At 36.3% G+C, this 20,956-nt stretch overlaps 1 protein-coding gene across 1 annotated transcript; it reads right to left on the bottom strand.

Moving 5' to 3' along the window:
* Positions 1 to 7,893: 7,893 nt before the first annotated feature.
* On the bottom strand, positions 7,894 to 11,696 carry LOC112295575 (WD repeat-containing protein PCN-like). Its single transcript, XM_090244537.1, has 8 exons — positions 11,119 to 11,696; positions 10,573 to 10,729; positions 10,128 to 10,343; positions 9,481 to 9,975; positions 9,213 to 9,311; positions 8,891 to 9,066; positions 8,482 to 8,742; positions 7,894 to 8,331 (listed from the first exon to the last, which is right to left on the bottom strand). Exons 1-8 carry the CDS (start codon positions 11,307 to 11,309, stop codon positions 7,965 to 7,967), a joined length of 1,962 nt encoding a protein of 653 aa, XP_090100663.1. The 5' UTR covers positions 11,310 to 11,696; the 3' UTR covers positions 7,894 to 7,964.
* Positions 11,697 to 20,956: the final 9,260 nt, after the last annotated feature.

Genomic DNA, 20,956 nt, shown 5'->3' with positions numbered 1-20,956 from the left:
TATTGTCAAGAAAGAGCTTAGCTATTTCTTTACCTAAGATAGATTTTGTACATGGTACAAAATGAACCATTTTAGTAAAATGATCCACTATCACGAATATAAAGTCATATGAATCTGAGATTAAAAGGTTCGTGATGAAATCTATAGAAATAAAAGACTATCGTTGTTCTAGAATGAGTAATGGCTGAAGAAGTCTATAAGGTCGATGTCAAGGAGTTTTTGATCTTGAGCAAACATTACAAGATTGTACAAAATCTTTGACTGCTTTGCACATTTGTGGCCACCAAAAGTCCCTAGATATTTATTCCAAAGTTTTATTATACTCAAAATGTCCTGTTGCTAGAAAGTCATGATGAGCTTAAAGAATATGAAATCGAGCTTCACCTTCTGGAACATATAGGCATCCCTCAAAATATAATAGATTGTTCTTGAATTCAAACTGAAAAGTATCATAAGACTTTGAAGGATTTTCCTTAATATCACGAATAAGAGGATCAGAAGACATACTTGACTGAACTTGCTTAATGAAAGTTGAATCAACAGTTAGTGTTGATTTCATTACTCAAAGATGAAGATGCTTTAGCTTCAAGAGAATTGTTCATTGTTGATCAAAAGTAACATCTCCTCCCTTTGATGCAAGATAAGATCATCTAGAGACTGCATCTGAAAAACCTTATTGTTTTCTTGTGATCTTGAATTCGAATCTTGACAAAGACATACTCCAAAGGGCTTCGCGATAATTCAAAACACGTGTTGATATAAAATATTCAAGGTTCTTGTGATCCGTATATGTTGTGACTGGGCTAGAAGCACCTTCTAGATAATGGTGTTATTCTTAAAACGAATCCACAATTGCAAGAAGTTCTTTGTCGTGGATCTCGTATTTCATCTGAGCTACTGAAAATTTTTTGGAATGAAAAGCTATTGGGTGAAGTTTATCATCTGTTCCCATTTGTGACAATACAGCACCCAAAAAAAAATCTAATGCATATGTTTCTATAAAAAATAGCTTAGAAAAATCGACATGATACAAGATTGGTGTAAAAACAAAGGTTGTCTTCAAATCTTCAAATGCTACTTCTGCTTCTTGATTCTATTGAAGTTTGTCTTTACAAGTCAAACATGTAAGTGGAGCTGTAACTTGAGAGAAGTCTTTGATGAAGATCCGATAGTAGTTGCAAATCCCAAAAAGCATTCAAAACGTAGTCTTTCATTCATCTCCTTCTTTTATGTGTACCAAATTGTATGCTCTCCGTAGATCTATTTTTGTATAGATTTTAGCTTGACTCAACTATTCAAGAAGTCCAGATATCAAAGGTAGCGGATACCTATTTTTGATAGTGATTTTGTTGAGTCCTCGATAATCAACACACATCCGCAATGATCAATCTTTTTTCTTCATAATGAAAATTGCAGCTCCTATTGGAGATTTGGAATGGTGTATGAAGATCTTGGCTAAATTTTCTTCAATATACTCCTTGAGTTCAGCCAACTTATTTTGAGATAAATTGTAGATTGGTCCAAATAGCAGTTGTGCTCCTTCTTGAAGGTCAATTGAGTAGTCATAGGAACGATGTTCTAGAAGAGTATCTACATTCTTTTTCTCAAATACATCTTAAAAATCTTGATATTGGCTTGGAATGCCACTTGAAGACTTTCCATCAGTAGAAACAAGTGTGGCATAAATGAGACAAGGTGATCCTTCTTTTGCAATATGCAAGAAAGTACTTGCATCTACAAATATAGGTTTAATAATACTAGACTTATGACTTTTTACTTGATTAATTACACTCTTAGTTATACTTTCAGAAAAGTCAAGACTATGAGAAGTCCTATCGATTTTAGGATTATATTTTTCTAGCCATGATAAATCTAAAATGACTGAATTAGAAGGAGATGTAATGATATTAAATATTAAAAAGCTACTATGACCATTAGTTCCTATTTCTATAGGAAGGGTTTCATGAGTTACATCTCCTGAAGACAACGAACGACCATCTATGACTTCTACATGAATAGGTTTAGTTTTCTTTACTAAAAATATGTTATGTCTTTTAGCAAATTTTTCATCTAAGAAACATATTGAGGCACCTGAATCTAGTAAGGCAGAGGCTTTGAGATATTTAGGTTGTAGAATAACATTTATTGTAAAATATGGAGAGGGTTCTGAAGAGAGGATAGGACCTTCACTAGGCGTTGTAGAAGGTTCCAGCCGCACAGTCCCTATTGTAGCTTGACAAACTCGTTTTTCGACATGCTATTTTCTTTTGATTGTCGTACTCCTCATTTTATGGTTGCATTCTTTCTTTGGGCAATGTTGAGCAGTGTGCTTAGGTTTTCCATAATATAAGCACAATCCTTCTTGACGACAACGAGTCTTTTCTTGCTCAGTAAGAGATTTAAAACGTACTACATCAATTTGCATATCCTATACTTCTGAATATATATGTTGAAGAGATGTTGGTATTGCTATTGAATTACAGTAACGTTGAGGTCCACTTGTACGGTTCTCAGATCGGAATTCAAAAAGGTGATTGTCGCATTTCACAGCAAAGTCAATTGCTTGACTCAATGTTTGAGGATTAGATAAGTTGAGCATTTATTTTTTTACCTCATATTATAATCCATAGAGAAATTGGCTAATAAGTGCAGCATCATCCCACTTGATATCAATTGTAAGTTGTCAAAATTGTGAAGCATATAATGTTATTGATCGATTTTCTTGTCGTAAAATATGGATCTTATTAGTTGCAATACAAAATATATCATGTTTTCCAAACATGGATCAAAATTTTGTCAAAAAAGCTTCTAGATTATCCATAACAAGCATTAACTCCCTCAATTTCTCTTGCATTTGTACCATTGCACTCTTCATTTTAGCAAGTTCTCCCATGATAACACTTAGAAAAGAAAAGATGTCTAATATTGCTAAAGACAAATAGAAGAGAGTACTTGAGAACAAAGAAAATACTAAGGACAATATCAATTTAGAAGAGGGTAATCCGCAACTTCTAATATGCTTATGTCTTATCAAAAAAAAAGGGTAATCCACTCTTAATCAAGATTAGACAAAGCTCTGATATTGCAAGTATACTCTTGTCAATCTGTCAAGGACAAGAACATGATAAAGATAAATAAACAAGTGAGACTTCTCTCAAAGAAAGATGAAAAAATAGAAATAATTTGATATGTATATAAAGAAAGAAACTAGAGTGGCTATTGCCAAAAGCCAAAAAAACTAGAAACCTTTGAAACTAGACTGGAAGCAGGAATGGAGTTGACAAGAGTGAAGAAGGCTTCACTCTTGTCTCTATATATACTATCTAACTAGGGGCTACGTGGTGACGTTCTTTAGGACCTCCAATATGTGTTGACTTTATAGGACATATGCCTTAACTTACAATGTAAGTTTTTCTACGTGTGGGCTACATAGTTAGCTTGGTCTTCAAGCTAACAACATGTGTGGCACATGGCCAACTTGTTGACCACGTTTTTAATCCCAAAAAGTCAATTAAAGATATCTATAAAGTCAAAGCAGCGTCTATGATGCTTCTAAGAAGCTACTATACCAAATACTATAGAATTAACTTACTTTTACGTACTTTTACTTATTTCTACCTATTTATACATGTAATTATTGGCTTACATGTCTATGTCCATGATAATTGTTTACAATTGATGATTGGACTCATGTTATTGGGTCGACTAAAGAGTAGGGTATGTGGTTCATTGCTTCAAGCTTTGAGGTACAAATCTCAACTCAAGAGATTACAATGTTTAGTTGTGACATGAAGTGGCTAGAAATGGGGTCTAGGAAGGTCTATAGGAGGAACAAAGATGAGAGGATTGGGAACAACAACAACAACAACAACAACAACAACAACAAAAGATAGGAGCATAATGATAGTTTTGACAATTTGGATCGATTTAGTAAAAATTTGGATTACTTTATCATTCCCCTATATATATATATTTATTAATACAAACTTATAATAGATCCAAATAGATTGTGTATTAAAATAAATGAATACTTAAAATACATTTTTGCAGATTCACAACAAAATTATTGAAATGAAACTATGACCATGTATTGCAAATATTAATTAATATTTTTTTCACAAATAGTTTTATAAACTTTTAAAATTTATCATATAATTATAAATAGAATATATATATATATATATATATATATATTTATAAAAATTTAAGGCTGTAGATTTTTGGGAAAATATCACTCATGCCCCTGAAATTTCTCTAAATATCAAGAATACCTCTCAATTCTTGATAATAGCAAATTTACCCCTCCCGTCTGTGATAATTGCAAAAATGCCCCTTAACTTGATAACCTATCTAATTCCAGTTTTTTAAAGTTTGAGCTGGGGCCTGAAGCGGCTGTTTTCTGTGCTGCCTTGGCCTCACACTAAATAAAGGCCCCCTCCCCGTTGCCGTCGCAGATTTTCCCGTAGTGTACCAAGGGAAGTGAGCACTGGCCATCCATGTGGAGAAGTGTCTTCATGTTCATGAGCTCAATTGAGGTCTTTAGGGCCTTTCCAAGCAAGTGGAACTGTGCAGAATGTGACGCAGTGCGCCATGAACCCCCCACCACAACAGAAGCTGCACTCGTAGCAGCTCTCTTTTCGGCTACCAGGTTGCAGGAGGAGTACTTCTTAAAGTCCACCGATCCTCAATCCTCACTCAGGCAATCCATCCACTCGAGGTTTGCACATCGCAGCGTCGCTGCCGATTCCAACCCCTTTTCCCGATTCAACGAGAGCTAGGGTTTTGGTTGTAGTTCTCGACCCAAAAACGTTTGCAAAGCGTGTCGCTTGTTGCTCGTTCGGGTGCCTGTTCATTGCGAAGCTTCTGTGTAGACGACCTAGTTTGGGATTCACGTCGCAGGCCGTAGCACATCCGTTGGCAGCAAAATTTGACATCTCTACTTTTGAGGGGGAGCTTCTCTTTGTGATTTAAGAACGTGGAGACAAAAATAACATCCCTTATTGGAAGTTGAGCAAGCGATCGATTGGCTCAGTTCTATGAACTGTTTTATTGTGGTCACCATGAACGACACACTTTTATCAATTGTAATGTTGCAGTCTGTGCGATGCTGGTTACATGTGTTCCATTCCAAGAGACAGTCTTGTAAGAGGACTGTTTCTGAGAGCTCGTCGATCAGGTAATTGATGAACTCGAAATTGGAGTCCAGCAAATCACTCGCCCGGTCGGTTTGGCAGCCTTCCTCAGTCTGCCGCGCTGCCCATTCCTGAAAGACTCCAATCACCGCAATAATCTTAATGATACAATCGAGTCCTGATGTTGGTGTTCTTTTCCTCAGTCTGGATCGAATCACCATGCCAATTCTCGGGGGTCAGGGCATTTGTGGATCGCGAGGCACAATACCCTCTTGACATTATCCATCCTTGTGATAAATCCGGGCACGGTCGTCGTTGTCTAGTTCGCAAACCCTAGAAATGCCATCTTCCCATCTTATCCAGCATTGCACTTCCTCGCTTAATATTTTCGCAGCTCTCAATCGCGAAATCTCAACTTCCAAATTTACTCGCACAGATCATCACGAGATCATCCTGAAGGCCTCAATTGAGCTCATGAACATGAAGTGATATTTCAGGGGCATGTGTGATACTTTCCTTACATTTTTTTGGTAAGTTACTAATGTTTTTTTTTGTTTTATTATAATATATATATATATATATATATGTATATTATAATAAAACGAAAAATAGTATGTATATATATAAATATAAATATAAATATATATATATATTTGAAATATCTGCACCATATTATAAAAATACATATTTTTTTCAATGAATTTATTTCGATGTTGTAATATGTGATAAAAATATTGTAATAGAAAAAGCACATCTACTTTAGAAGCTATGGGCTGTAGAGTACAACTTTATGAGTTATAAAGTGCACTATTCATTCTACGGGAATAAAAGTATTATTTTTGGATTATTTAAATTGAAGATTCAAAATAAAGGATTTATGAGTCTTGAGTTTAATTTCAACGAATATTAAAACATAAGCCTCAAAAAAAAATGTATGATATTTGTGGTCTACAAATAATACACAAAAGAATGATGTACAAAAGAAGTATCCGATTGTTTAGGTCTATTACGGAAAAATTAATAATGCTAACTAGATTTTATCTTAAAAAATAAAACACAAATTATCATTTTAATCAATCTTGGTATCAAAATTTACAATCTTGTTTTGAAGGAATCATAAGTTACTTTAAAACAATGAAATCTACATTATTTTGTATAAATAGAAAGATGAATATTTATAACACATTGTTTTACATGATATTAGAATACCTCACAATGACCACATCCTTAAGGGTTTATCAATACATTGTTTGTCTGCAATAACAGAATGCATTACAGTTTCTGTTCAGTTTTTCAATTATTTTATTGAATGCGAATTTAACCGAATTATTTCATGCATTCAAATTTTTAAAATATTATTTTTTGTTGTAAATAGATAGTTTTATATGTTTATTATTTTTGCATAGAAAATGGGAGCAAAGCCAGGTAGAAGAAAGTTTTCTATGGGCTTCAAACAAATTGTACCTTGTCTGTTCTGTCCTTTTGGTTGACATACATGGTAACAAGGATTCAGTAAAATCATTGTTTAAAGATAATATTGCAATCCTTGCTTAGATTTGTGAATTTGGCATTGCATAAAAAAAATTATAAATCAATGATATTGATTTACAAAAATTATTATGCAAAGAGGGAACACACAATGCTGAACATTGGCACTTGGGCTCAGAACATCATACAGACAAATCATGGGATGGATCCCAACACATTTTCAACACAATTGTTTACTGAGTCAAGATAACTACTGGCCGTTTGTAGAGCACAAATCTGATGAACAAACTGATTGAGTTTATTTCATTCTCTTGTATTGAACTAACCTTAAACAGTAGTTTTAAATGTCTTCTTTTTTTCTTTTGTTTCTCATTGACTTCACTACCAAATTAACCAGATTAGCTTTCATCGACAAACTTGCTTTTTCCTTCCACTTTGGTACAGTCTTGATTGGTGATTTTGATCCATAAATGACACAGTATGACTTTCTCAGGTAGCCTGAAAAAACAATTCCCATTTTTTTTAAAGACAAATAGTACAAAAAAAATTGGGTGCTCAGTAGCATTGAAAAGCTCAACAATAGCCACCAGCCTATGCTCCCTTTCACAGCTGTATCCCTAGAGCAAGACCATTCATTCCTTTGAGCTTTTGGTGTGGTAAGGCACACCATAGTTGTGATTGGAAAAGCTTTAGAGGACAGAGACAGGATGTGTGTTGAAAGAAATTTTCTGTGTATTTCATGTTTGTTTCAATCAGCCCAAAGTCATCCTTGTGTTGACTTTGGTGAGAATGACGTGAAGTTGAACTCATTGTTTTATTAAGTAATCAATTTTATATTCATTCCCTTGCAGACTTTCGAGACATGCAAAATGGTATGGGCAATAGTACAACATGGGAACTGGTGATTTGACCAGCCATAGACATGACTAAAAGTCATCTTCCAGAATGGAACTCTGCCCTATGTTGTGAGGACTTTTACTAAGGATCTGCAATTTGAATTTGCTTTGATTGGTTTTTAAGAGAGCCTTGGTTTGGCTTCAGAAGTTTCTAGAGAGAATTGTGGCTGTGTTTTAGAAATCTCATGAGTCTCATTGATAATATTAAAACCTTCAGAAACATCTTGATCGTTTGTTTTGGTTTTTGTTTTTAAGGAGAATAGCTCCTACTCTTCAATGCGATTTACCACATACGAGAGACCCAGAAGCATGAGCAAAACTCACAGAGGAATAGCTTTATGTTGTCCCTGAATTATCCTAGGGTCATAAGAGCCATGACAGTTTATCTCCGTTCTTTACACTGTTAAAAAAATGAGGGAACAATAAATCAAGTAGCCCTTATTTAATCTCAACTGCCATAAATGTGTCTGGAGACGGGGGCAGGAAATTGCCGCATTGCTGCTAACCAAGGTTTCTCTACAATCACCAAAAACTCGGGCCCAATATGCCCCATAAATAAAACTGGGTTTTTCATGTTGACTCCATTCACACTCTTGCTCTCCCTTTTGCTGATACTCACCGCCAACCTGTTTTCTCTACCATCACTACTCCTACAACTACCTTTCAAAATATTACCGTTCCCAAGTCCATTGCCACTTGAAATTACATACTTATGCCCATTGACAAGGGCTTTGGGACCATCTTCAATCGAGTCTACTGGCATCTCATCCATCTCATCACCAATGGGTTGGCTTAAATCGATATGACACATTGCACTGCAGATCACGACCAAATTCTTCGTGAGTATATTGTGGAGCAAGGACTTCTTAAAGTAGCATAGTAGCTGCAGATTTGCAGCCCAAAAAGAACAAATTTATGGAAGGAAACTGCAAACAAGCAAAATGGAGAACTGTATCGCACTGTACCTGGGACTGTAAGCAATAATGGACGTGGATGTTGGCAATGTGGATAGAGAAAGCCCGATGATACTACCGGGAAAGTCCACCAGTGTCTTTGCGACACGAGCACCGCTGAGTTTTGACCACTCCCCAGGGGCTTTCATTTCCACGTCTAAATCGTGGATTTGATTGGCAGCACTACTCATAATAAGGACACTGCTTTTGCTTGGGAGAAATAACATGGCTGTAGCCGAGGTCCCATGAAACACTGGTACTGTCCAATGATGGCTGTAGGTTTCAAACCAAATAAGATAGTCTCAGTAAAAGGACTTATACACTAAAAAGCACACAAGGAGATTGAGGAGAAAGATACTACGAGCTGAGCTACAATAGCATACAAAACTAAGCAAATGCATCTAGATCGTATCATAATTACCTCCAATCGTCCAAGTTGAAAACAGCAATGTGTCCTGTGTTTGATGCAGAAGCCAACCAGTGCCCATCGGGACTTGTGCACATTACTTTCACAAGACCATTCGCCCATCCTTTGCAATCGTCATGAGAAGGAATATGAAGTGTATGAACCAATTCCATACTTTTGAAATCCACAACCTACGAAGTCAGCGCAAGTGATCAGTAATTTGAAGAGTAATCAGCACACTTTTCTCTATTAGCTATGTCAGCAGTTAAGCACATCTTTCAAGAACGGCAAAGAAAAACGTGTAATAGAATGTATGATCGGACTCAGTAGAGCGCACCCAAATAAGACCCCCAGGTCCTGCCGCAATTAGATGGGTAGAGTCCGTACTGAAAACCATGCAGTGGGCAGCTGGTAGCACTGCTGGAGGCTCCCCTTTTTATTTGTAAGGAGCAACGTTCCGCCTCACCCGTCTTGTACTCTAGCTCGTACAGACGTAGTCTTTGGGTGTCAGCAAAGGCAACTTGACGTCCATTACCCGATATGGCACTGCATACAATGTGCTCAATTGAATTGATCTTTATCGTTGCTAAGAGTGCTGGTGGTTAGCCAGGTGATGTTCCAGATTTATATTCAACTCTACTTACGGAAAGCTTTTTCTGTCCGTTCTGTGCTGGTACATATCCATTGCTACGAACTACTAGCGCTTTCGATCCTGTGTCACCGTTTGAATGTCCATTGCTAATTGGCTTCACGTCAGAGCTATCATCATCTGAATCTCCTTCCCATTTCCGCTTTCCTAACATAGAATTCCCGTTTTTACCGTTGCCACCATTCGCAGCAACAAAATTATTCTTGTGGATCATCCATATATCAACCTTGGTGGAATGCTGAGTCATCATCAACGTTCCTCCTCGAGGAGTAGATTGGTTTGCCAATTGAATAAAAGGTCTTTCAGGACAAGGACATACATCATGTGGATGGAAAGAAAGGAATGCTTTAGCAGAATATGTAAAAAGCTTCGCGTCATTGCCACCCGAGATTAGCATTGCAGTTCGTGCATGAGCCCATTTCCTGTAATCGTTGGGAGCCAGATTTGGATTCTATTTTGTTCGTTGTCTTTTTTCCTTTCTCTTGCTCATTTCGTTTGTCTTTACTCCAGAATTACCTGGTAAAGAAACAATAGTATCAGAATGCGTTAAAAAAATCCAAGTTGAGCATTATCTGTAGTAAAGGATCTACTTATTTGGTCTACCTGAAGTAACCATAGAAAAGCAAGGGAAGTACCTGAAGACACTGCTGGAGCTACTATAGGAGTAGCAATGGCAAGAGCCCTCACGTCATGGGTATGTGTCCGCTTGCTGCCTACATAAACCAACTTCTCACCCAAAGCTAATCTGCCAAAGTTAATGTCATCTGCAGCAGAAACATTCAACCGCTTGCTCTCACCCACTTGCTGAAATTGCACCACCTGCACAATCTCACAACCTACCACGTTAGAGAAAAGAATGAACCAAAACATTATATCTAATAATAGGTACACATACTATAAAGGATTTAGCAATGTGTTACGCGTATGATGATGAGGATAAAGATGCTTGGAAATGCTGCCTGCCTCACATGAGGATGACGAGGAAAAACATAATACTAAATTTCAGTGTTAAATATTACAAATTTAAAACAACAGAAAACAGAATTACCTTCCCGTCCGCTCCTGCTGCAAAAATTGAGGCATGAGAAGCAGCTAAAGCCAACACATCAGTGTCATGCCGATTCTGAGCTTGCAAGAGTGTACCCAGCTGCCCATCCCAAAAATGAGTGGTCCCACTGCTATCACCACTAACAATGTCTCCATTCCTGCACAGTCCAATCAATTCCACTTAACAGGTCTCGAATGTAAAAAAAATTCTTCCCAGTTTACAGCTCTAGGATGGACGAAAAATTTATCTCCATCAGAGAACAATCTGATAACTAATAAAAAAAACAATTTCTGGGCCATTTCTCTTCCATATAAAAAACATATAATACAGGCCCCGAAACGTGATTATCAAATTTTCAGATAGCAACCAGATTTCGAATCCCAACCCAAAGTTAAAAGAAATTCTAATCATCTAACTCCATTGCAAGATAGAAAATCCTCACCTAAGAACCAACAAGGGCCAAATGCACAATTCAGGATTCTTTCCCTTGCCTCCGATACCAGCAGTGAACCCCTAAACCCTAAACCCCGATCTCACAACACACACAGCCAAACCAAAGGACCACAGCCACTTACCAGCTGACAATACCATCTCAGGGAACCCGCGGCAACACTCCAGACCTCTATAGCGCCATTCTCTCGAGCAGCAGCAAAGGCTGTCCCATTTACACTGGTGGCGAGAGCGACAACGGGGCTTGGTGACCAATCAATTTGTCGGCATCTGTGCACTTCCAGCATCGTGTTGAGGCCCACAATGTAGAACCAGGGCTGAGGAGCCCGAAAGGCGACTCTCACGAACGATTAAAAAGCAGACCTAATCATTTCTACAATCACATCTAACCAGCACTCCAGATGCAGCTCCACTGCACCTTAATCAAAAAACATCCTCTCAGTGGCATTCTCTCTGATCAGCTAATGATCAGAGTGTGAGATTTTGATAATGTTTCACCGGATCGTGTGAGGTCCACAAACTATTCAAACTATTCAGTGCAAGCGTGGAGAGGTTGGTAGAGGCACTGAAGTGTGATGAATAATTGTCAGGACCATCGCCGAGTGCACTCGCGCGGGGCAACAATCCAAAAACGTCTCGAAAACAGGATTGCTATGCGGCCGAGGCGGCAATAACTACTGTCGCGGATGTTGAGATCATAGCAGACGCTCTCCATAATATTTACTGTATACTACAGTAAATACCATAGCTACAGTATTTAGAGTTGGCTATTGGTGCCATTTGTAGCTATGGTATTTATTGTACTATTACAATGCTAAAGTTGTGCATAATGCCAATCTGTTTTTCAATCAAGTTTATTATTTTATTTGACTTTATATTTTAAGGTACATTTTATTCAACTTTTCTACTTGGTCTTGTATTTTCTTCACAGATTCATTTATAATGAGTGCTTCAACATCTTCAACTGCTTCTACTATGGTTCCAACTATTACCAATGCATCCCAACACTTTCAAGCTCTTTTATTTCCACCATTGATTGTGGATGGAAATTAATATTTATTATGGGCAAAAATAGTAAAAGCAAATTTCTTTGCAGAACAACTCTCGGATGCCATTATGTTTGAAGAATCTCCTACAATAAGTATTTCTATTCCTCCTACTATTCATTGGAAAGCACTTCTTCTCCCTCGTCATCATCTTGTACTTGCATTACAACATCAATACTTGGAAATGAAAGATTTTGTAAAACTTTGAAAGAATCTTAAATCGAGGTTTGATCATCAAAAGACCATTTTTCTTCCATGCGCACGTCATAATTGGACACATTTACGTGTCTTGGATTTTCCAAATTTAAATGCTTTCAATAGTGAAATGTATAGTATTGTCTCACAATTACGATTATGTTGACAAAGCATTTTTCAAGAAGAAATGATTGAGAAAACTCTCTCTACATTTCCTCATGTATCTGTTGTGCTTGCACAACAATACATGAATATGAAATTTCAGAGTCATTCTAATCTCATGTCCTATCTACTTCTTGCGAAGAAGCAAAATGAGCTACTCTTGTGCAATGCAAAAGCTCGTCCTATTGGAACTATAGCTCCAAAATCTCATGCACTTAATATTTCAAAGTCTAAGAAAAAAATTATATAAACATGGGAAACGAACTCATAAGTATCAGGGTAGTCATAGTCATGACCATTTCTACATATATGGAAAGAATAAATGTTCTACTATTAATTATAGTAGAAAACAAAAATCAGAGATGCGTTCTTGCTATAAGTGTGGAATGATTGGACATTTAGCACATGGGTGCCGTACTTCAGAATATTTTATTAAAATATTCTAAAAAAATAAGAAACTACGAGCTGAGGAACATGAAGTTCATACCATGGATGCGTTAATGGATTCAATTGGTGTTGATGACTTAGAGGCTTATATAAATGACAAAATCTTTGATGATGAATCAAATGATGCGCTCATTGATTTTGCAACAACACATACTATCTTGCAAGATAGACGATTTTTTATTGAAAAATCTACAACGTGGTAAAATAAAAATATGATGACCATGGCTGGAGCAAATGAGTTTTGTTTCCAAGAAGGCATAGCAATGGTAAAATTACCTGCGGGTTCCATCATAAAATGTAAATATGTGATGTTTGCACCTTCAACACCTCGGAGTCTGATTAGCTACCGAGATGTGTATATTAATGGTTGTCACTTCTCGACCGTCATTTTAAATAGGAAAGAGGTTTTGGTTCTTGCAAAGAACCATAAAGTTTTTGTAAAAGCTTTTGCTACAGAAAATAGTTTATACCAAATTATGATTCAGCCTTCCATTTTATTTAATTTTACATCATCTATCACAAAGAGTCATGTTTCTCTCTGACATGGACGATTGGAACATCCAAGATCAATATTATTTAAAAAGATCATTCCATATATAACTCGACATAATTTAAAGCCTATGGATTGTCACGGACATAATCATGTAAGCTAGTAATTACATATATAAATAGGTAGAAGTAAGTAAAAATATGTAAAAGTAAGTTAATTCTATAGTATTTAATATGGAAGCTTCCTAGAAGCTTCATAGATGCTGCTTTGACTTCATAGGTGTCTTTAATTGACTTTTTGGATTAGAAACGTGGTCAACAAGTTGGCCATGTGCCACACATGTTGTTAGCTTGAAGATCAAGCTAACTATGTGGCCCACACGTAGAAAAACTTGCCTTGTAAGTCAAGGCATGTGTCTTACAAAGTCAACACATATTGGAGGTCCTATAGAACGTCGCCACGTAGCCCCTAGTTAGATAGTATATATAGAGACAAGAGTGAAGCCTTTTTCACTCTTGTCAACTCTTTTCTTGCTTCCAATCTAGTTTCAAGGGTCTCTAGTTTCTTTGTCTTTTGGCAATAGCTATTCTAGTTTCTCTTTCAATATACATAATTGTTTATTTATATTTTGTTACATTTCTTTGAGTGAGGGCTCACTTGTCTGAATTGCTTTTTCATCGAGTTCTTGTCCTTAACAGATTGATAAGAGTGCACCTACAATATTAGAGCTTTGTCTAATCTTGATTAAGAGTTGATTACCCCTTTTTCTTGATAAGATATAAGCATATTAGAAGTTGTGGATTACCCTCTTCTAAACTGATATTGTCCTTAGTATTTTCTTTGTCCTCAAGTCCTTTCTTCTATTTATCTTCAGTGATATTAGACATCTTCTCTTTTTTAAGAGTTATTATCGCAGAACTTGTTGAAATGAAGAATGCAATGGCACAAATGCAAGAGCAATTGAGGGAGTTAATGCTTGCGATGCTTCAACTCAATTTACCACCACAAGGAGCAACAAGATTGGCAGGAAGTGAAGATATAGAAATGGTTAGAGCTGCTTCAACATCTGCACCAAATCATGTCCTTACTCCAATGGTGGAACACCCTTCCAATGTTAGAGAACCAAGAATTGTCCTACCCGAGAAGTTTGATGGAACCAGATCCAAGTTTCGAGGATTTATCAATCAAGTGCAACTTGTGATTGAACTTCAACCCCAAAGCTATCCAACTCCAGGATCGCAAGTTAGATTCATTGCTACGCTTCTTTCAGGTTCAGTACTATCGTGGTTTTCATCTTTCCTTGAACAACGAGATCTAATATTGAATAATCTAGAGATTTTTTTGGCGGATTTTCGATCCATGTATGGAAAACATGACACAATTTGTGTTGCAACCAATAAGATCCATATTTTATAATAAGAAAATTGATCAGTAACGTTACACGCTTCACAATTTTGACAACTTACAACTGATATCAAGTGGGATGATGCTGCACTTATTAGCCAATTTTTCTACGGATTACAATATGAGGTAAAAAATTTAATGATCAACTTACTTGATCCTCAAACATTGAGTCAAGCAATTGACTTTGCTGTGAAGTGTGATAATCGCCTTTTTGAATTTCGATCTAAGAACCGTACAAGTGGACCTCAACGTTACTATAATTTAATGGCAACACCAACACCTCTTCAATACATACATTCGGAATTAGAGGATATGCAAATTGATGCAATACGTTTCAAACCTCTTACTGAGCAAGAAAAGACTCGTCGTCGTCAAGAAGGATTATGTTTATATTGTGGAGAACCAAAGCATACTACTCAATATTGTCCAAAGAAATGACACAATCACAAAATGAGGAGTACGATTGTGAAAGAAGACAATATGTCAGAAAACGAGTTTGTCTAGCTACAATAGGGATCGTGCGGCTGGAACCTTGCACAACATCTAGTAAAGGTCCTATTCTCTCCTCAAAGCCCTCTCCTTATTTTACATTAAATGTTATTTTAGGACCTAAACATTACAAAGTCTCTGCCTTGTTAGATTTAGGAGCCTCAGCGTGTTTTTTAGATGAAGAATTTACTAAAAGACATAGCATATCTTTAGTAAAGAAAACTAAACCTATTCATGTAGAAGTCATAGATGGTCGTCCATTGTCTTCTGGAGATATTACTTACAAAATCCTTCCTATAGAAGTAATAATCAATGGTCATAATAGTTTTGTAGTATTTAATATCATTAGATCTCCCTCTAATCCAGTCATTTTAGGTTTATCGTGATTAAAAAAATACAACCCTCAAATAGATTGGATTTCTCGAACTCTTACTTTCTCTAATAGTATAACTAACAGTGTAGTTAATCAAGTAGAGAGTCATAAGTCTAGTTCAATTAAATTTGTATTTATAGGTGCAAAAGCCTTCTTGCATGCTGCTATGAAAGAATCACCATATATTATTTATACCACACCTCTTTCTATTGATGGAAAGACTTCAAGTGGCATTCCAAGCCAATATCAAGAATTTTAAGATATATTCAAAAAAAAGAATGCAGATAAACTCCCGGAGCATTATCCCTATGATTGCTCAATCGACCTTCAAGAAGGAGCACAACTACCATTCGCACCAATCTACAGTTTATCAAAAAATGAGTTGACTGAACTCAAGGAGTATATTGAAGAAAATCTAGCCAAGAATTTCATACGCCATTCTAAATCTCCGGCAGGAGCTCCAATTCTATTAGTGAAGAAAAAAGATAGATCATTGCGGATGTGTGTTGATTATCGAGGACTCAATAAGATTACCATCAAGAACAGGTATCCACTACCTTTAATATCTGGACTTCTTGATCAGTTGAATCAAGCTAAGATCTATACAAAAATAGATCTTCGGAGAGCATACAATCTAGTACGCATCAAAGAAGGAGATGAATAGAAGACTGCGTTTCGAACTAGGTATGGACATTTTGAATACAATGTCATACCTTTTGGACTTACAAATGCACCAACAGCTTTTCAACATCTAATGAATGATGTTTTTCAAGAGTTTTTAGACGATTTGGTGGTCTGTTATCTAGACGACATCTTGATCTATTCTAAGAATCCAGAAGAACATGAACTTCATCTTCATTGTGTGTTACAAAAATTAAGAGATATAGGACTCTATGCCAAGATAGAAAAGTGTGTATTCCACACTACTCAAGTCAATTTCTTAGGTTACATCATTTCAAATGATGGACTTATGATGGATCCTAAGAAAGGTCAAACTATTATAGATTGGAAGATTCCCAAAACGGTAAGAGATGTCGAATATTTTTTGGGATTTGCCAACTACTATCGGATCTTCATCAAAGACTTATCTCGAGTTGCAGCTCTACTTACACATTTGACTTGTAAAAACAAACTCCAATGGAATCAAGAAGCGGAAGTTGCTTTTGAATCTTTGAAGACAACGTTTGTTTCTGCACCAATCTTGTATCGTGTTGATTTTTCTAAAGTATTCTTTATGGAAACAGATGCATCAGACTTTGCTCTGGGTGCGATTTTATCACAAATGGGAACAGATGACAAACTTCATCTAGTAGCCTTTCATTCAAGAAAATTCTCAGTAGTAGAAATCAATTATGAGATCCACGACAAAGAACTTTTTGCAATTGTGGAGTCTTTTCAAGAATGGCATCATTATCTAGAAGGCGCTTCTAGTCCAGTCACAGTGTATACGGATCACAAGAACCTTGAATATTTTATGTCTGCACGTGTATTAAATTGTCGCCAAGCTTATTGGAGTATGTCTTTATCAAGATTCGAGTTCATCATCACTTATCGGCCACGAAAACAACAAGGTTTGTCCGATGCCTTATCTAGATGTTCTTAACTTACACCAAAAGAAGGAGATGTAGCTTTTGAGCAATAAAGAACGGTTCTCTTAAAGCCAGAGTAATTTCATCTTCGAGCAATAAAATCAACATTGACTGTTGATTTAACTTTTTTTAAGCAAGTGCAGTTAAGTATGTCTTCAGACCCTCTTATTCATGATATCATGAATAATTCTTCTAAATCTCATGATCCCTCTAAATATGAATTCAAGAACAACCTATTATATTTCGAAGGACACCTATATGTTCCTGAACGAGAAGCACGTTTACGTCTTCTTCAAGCTCGTCACGACTTCCCAGCAGTAGGACATTTTGGATATAATAAGACTTTGGAGCTGATATCTAGGGATTTTTGGTAGCCTCAAATGTGGAAGGCATTTAAAGACTTTGTACAATCATGTGATGTTTGCTCAAGATCAAAAACTCCTTGTCATCAACCTTTCGGACTTCTTCAGCCATTACTCATTCCAGAACAACCATGGTCTTCTGTTTCTATGGACTTCATCACGGATCTTCCAATCTCAGGTTCTCATGACTCTATATTTGTGATAGTAGATCGTTTTACCAAGATGGCACATTTTGTACCATGTAAAAGATCTATCACAGGTGAAGAAACAGCTAAACTCTTTCTTGACAATATCTATTGCTATCATGGATTACCCAAGGATATTATATCAAATAGGGGAACTCAATTTGTATCAAGATTTTGGCAGACTCTTTTCAAGATTCTTAAAGTGGATATAAAACTATCTTCGACATTCCATCTTCAAAGTGATGGACAAACGGAGCATGTTAATCAAGTTTTGGAGTAATATTTAAGATATACCATTAATTACAAACAAGATGATTGGACAACTGTTTTGCGATTGGCAGAGTTTGCTTACAATAACATGATACATTCTTCTACAAAACAAATACCTTTCTTTGCTAATTATGGTTATCATCCACAACTTGATACTTTTGACTTTTCAAAAGTCGATAATCCTAGTGCGAAAGATTTAGCAATTCATTTATCAGAGCTACATACAATGATAAAGGGGCAGTTAAAAGAGGCTCAAGAACAACAAAAGGTCTATGAGGATGTCTATCGAAAGGAACAACCATCATTCATCTTGGGTGATAAGGTATGGCTACTTCGTCACAATATCAAGACTACTCGTCTTTGTGATAAGTTGGACTATTGAAGGCTAGGACCATTTTCTATTTCTGCACAAATCAATCCAGTTGCATATCGTTTACATCTACCAGAGTCAATGAAAATCCATTCAGTATTCCACGTGTCTCTTCTTGAACCATACAAGATAGTGGACATACCAAAAAGACAACAAGTTCCACCTCTTCCTATAGAAGTGGACAATAATGAAGAGTTTGAAATAAAAGAAGTCTTAGATTCAAGGCGGCGCTGAAATAAATTAAAATATCTTGTCCATTGTTGCGGATATAGTATTAGTGAATGCACATGAGAGCCAATAAAGAATCTTGCAAATGCAACAAAGGCGGTGGAGGCTTTTCATCGACGACATCCATCAAAATCAAGTTGAAAATCTTCTTTATGAAAGAAACAACATCTAGGCAAGATAACATTCTACTTTCAATTACTATTCATAGCTTCTTTGTAGTAGTGACATTCAGGAGATGGAGAACCAACAACCAGTGGATTCGACTCAAGAGCCTTTATTTGCTGACCTGCCGGATGAGACATTACGATTGTCACAACCTTCAAGATGACGTAATCGAGATGAAGATCTTCAAGAATGACATGTTCTTCCTCGAATAGATGGCGAGATACAACGCGTTTGATATCACGATTTAGGAAGGGACTCCCGATGTTTGGTGATTTTGCTAGAGGTAAGAACAACTCCTGATGGTATTCCAAATATTCTATTTGAAGGAAGTTACGAAGGCCTCAACAATGATCAAATAACTCGGTGGTCTTCCTGCCCTAGTATGGGACACTACCGATGGTTGAGAGGCCCTATCAATCATCTTCAAAGAGAACAAAGATTAGAGTATGTGGCAAATATAATTCGTCACATCATAGATTTTCTCAACATATGATGACTGCTCCTCGTGGAACTCGTTCCTAGAAGGGAGGTAATGTCACAGAAATAATCATGTAAGCTAGTAATTATATATACAAATAGGTAGAAGTAAGTAAAAATAGGTAAAAGTAAGTTAATTCTATAGTATTTAATATGGAAGCTTCCTAGAAGCTTCATAGACGCTGCTTTGACTTCATAGGTGTCTTTAATTGACTTTTTGGATTAGAAACGTGGTCAACAAGTTGGCCATGTGCCACACATGTTGTTAGCTTGAAGATCAAGCTAACTATGTGGCCCACACATAGAAAAACTTACCTTGTAAGTCAAGGCATGTGTCTTACAAAGTCAACACATATTGGAGGTCCTATAGAACGTCGCCACGTAGTCCCTAGTTAGATAGTATATATAGAGACAAGAGTGAAGCCTTTTTCACTCTTATCAACTCTTTTCTTGCTTCCAGTCTAATTTCAAGGGTCTCTAGTTTCTTTGTCTTTTGGCAATAGCCATTCTAGTTTCTCTTTCAATATACATAATTGTTTATTTATATTTTGTTACATTTCTTTGAGTGAGGGCTCACTTGTCTGAATTACTTTTTCATCGAGTTCTTGTCCTTGACATGGATGTAATCTCTATGAAATCATGTCGTGTATGTATGTAAGATAAAATGATTACTCGGCCTTCAATTTGGAAACTTCCACAAGAATTACCACTAATGCTTAAAAGATTGTATGGTGATATTTGTGGTCTTATTAATCCAATATCGAGACTTTTTCGTTATTTTTTGGTCTTTGTTGATGCATCAAGTAAACGATCACATATTTCATTATTATTAACTTAAAACATGGTGTTTGCCAATCTTATATGTATGCTTATTTTTTTTAGGCACATTTTCTTGATTATCCTATAAAAACATTGCGTATAGATAATGTAAAAGAATTTGCATGAAAGTCTTTTGAAGACTATTGTACTGCAACAGGAATTTAGTTGACATATTGTGTTCCATATGAACATGATTAAAATGGACTTGTAGAGTCATTTATAAAGCGAATACAACTCATTACTTGCCCCCCCTTCCTTCCCACATATTTACTAGTATCTATGTGAGATCATGCAATTTTACATACTGCAACATTACTATGCCTTCGCCCTTCTTCTCTTGAAATTGTTTCACCACATGAGCTCATTTTGGGTCGTGTTCCAAATGTATATCACTTACGAGTATTTGGTTGTCGTGCTTAGATCCTAGTACCAGAACCTCAACAGTGTACCATTAGAGCTCATTGACAAGAAGGCATATATGTTGGTTTTGATTCACCAAGCATTATTCGTATTATTGATCCATCAACTAGCACATTATTAAGTGCATGTTTGTAAAATTGCCGTTTTAAAGAAAATGTATTCTCATCTCTTTAAGGAGGAGTATCCAATCAACAAAGAAATAAAGTACTTGTATTTGAAGCATCTGAAATATTTATAATGAATCCCGATCCTAGGACATCTTTGGTAGAAATTGAAGTTACTAAGATTTTGAATCTAAAATAGATTGCGAATGAAACATATAATGGCTTCAATGATGCACCTAGAATTACAAGAGTTCCTATTAATGAGGCTCAAAATGCACTTGCTCAGATTGCAGTGCCATTCACTACAATACCTCAAGTTATAACAACAACAACTAAAAG

This window comes from Physcomitrium patens, chromosome 18 (genome assembly GCF_059467195.1).
Source record: "Physcomitrium patens ecotype Gransden chromosome 18, ASM5946719v1, whole genome shotgun sequence".
In the NCBI taxonomy this organism is placed as follows: domain Eukaryota; kingdom Viridiplantae; phylum Streptophyta; class Bryopsida; order Funariales; family Funariaceae; genus Physcomitrium; species Physcomitrium patens.
The sequence above is the reverse complement of the archived record's forward strand: the minus strand, read 5'-3'. Positions and strand labels throughout refer to the sequence as shown.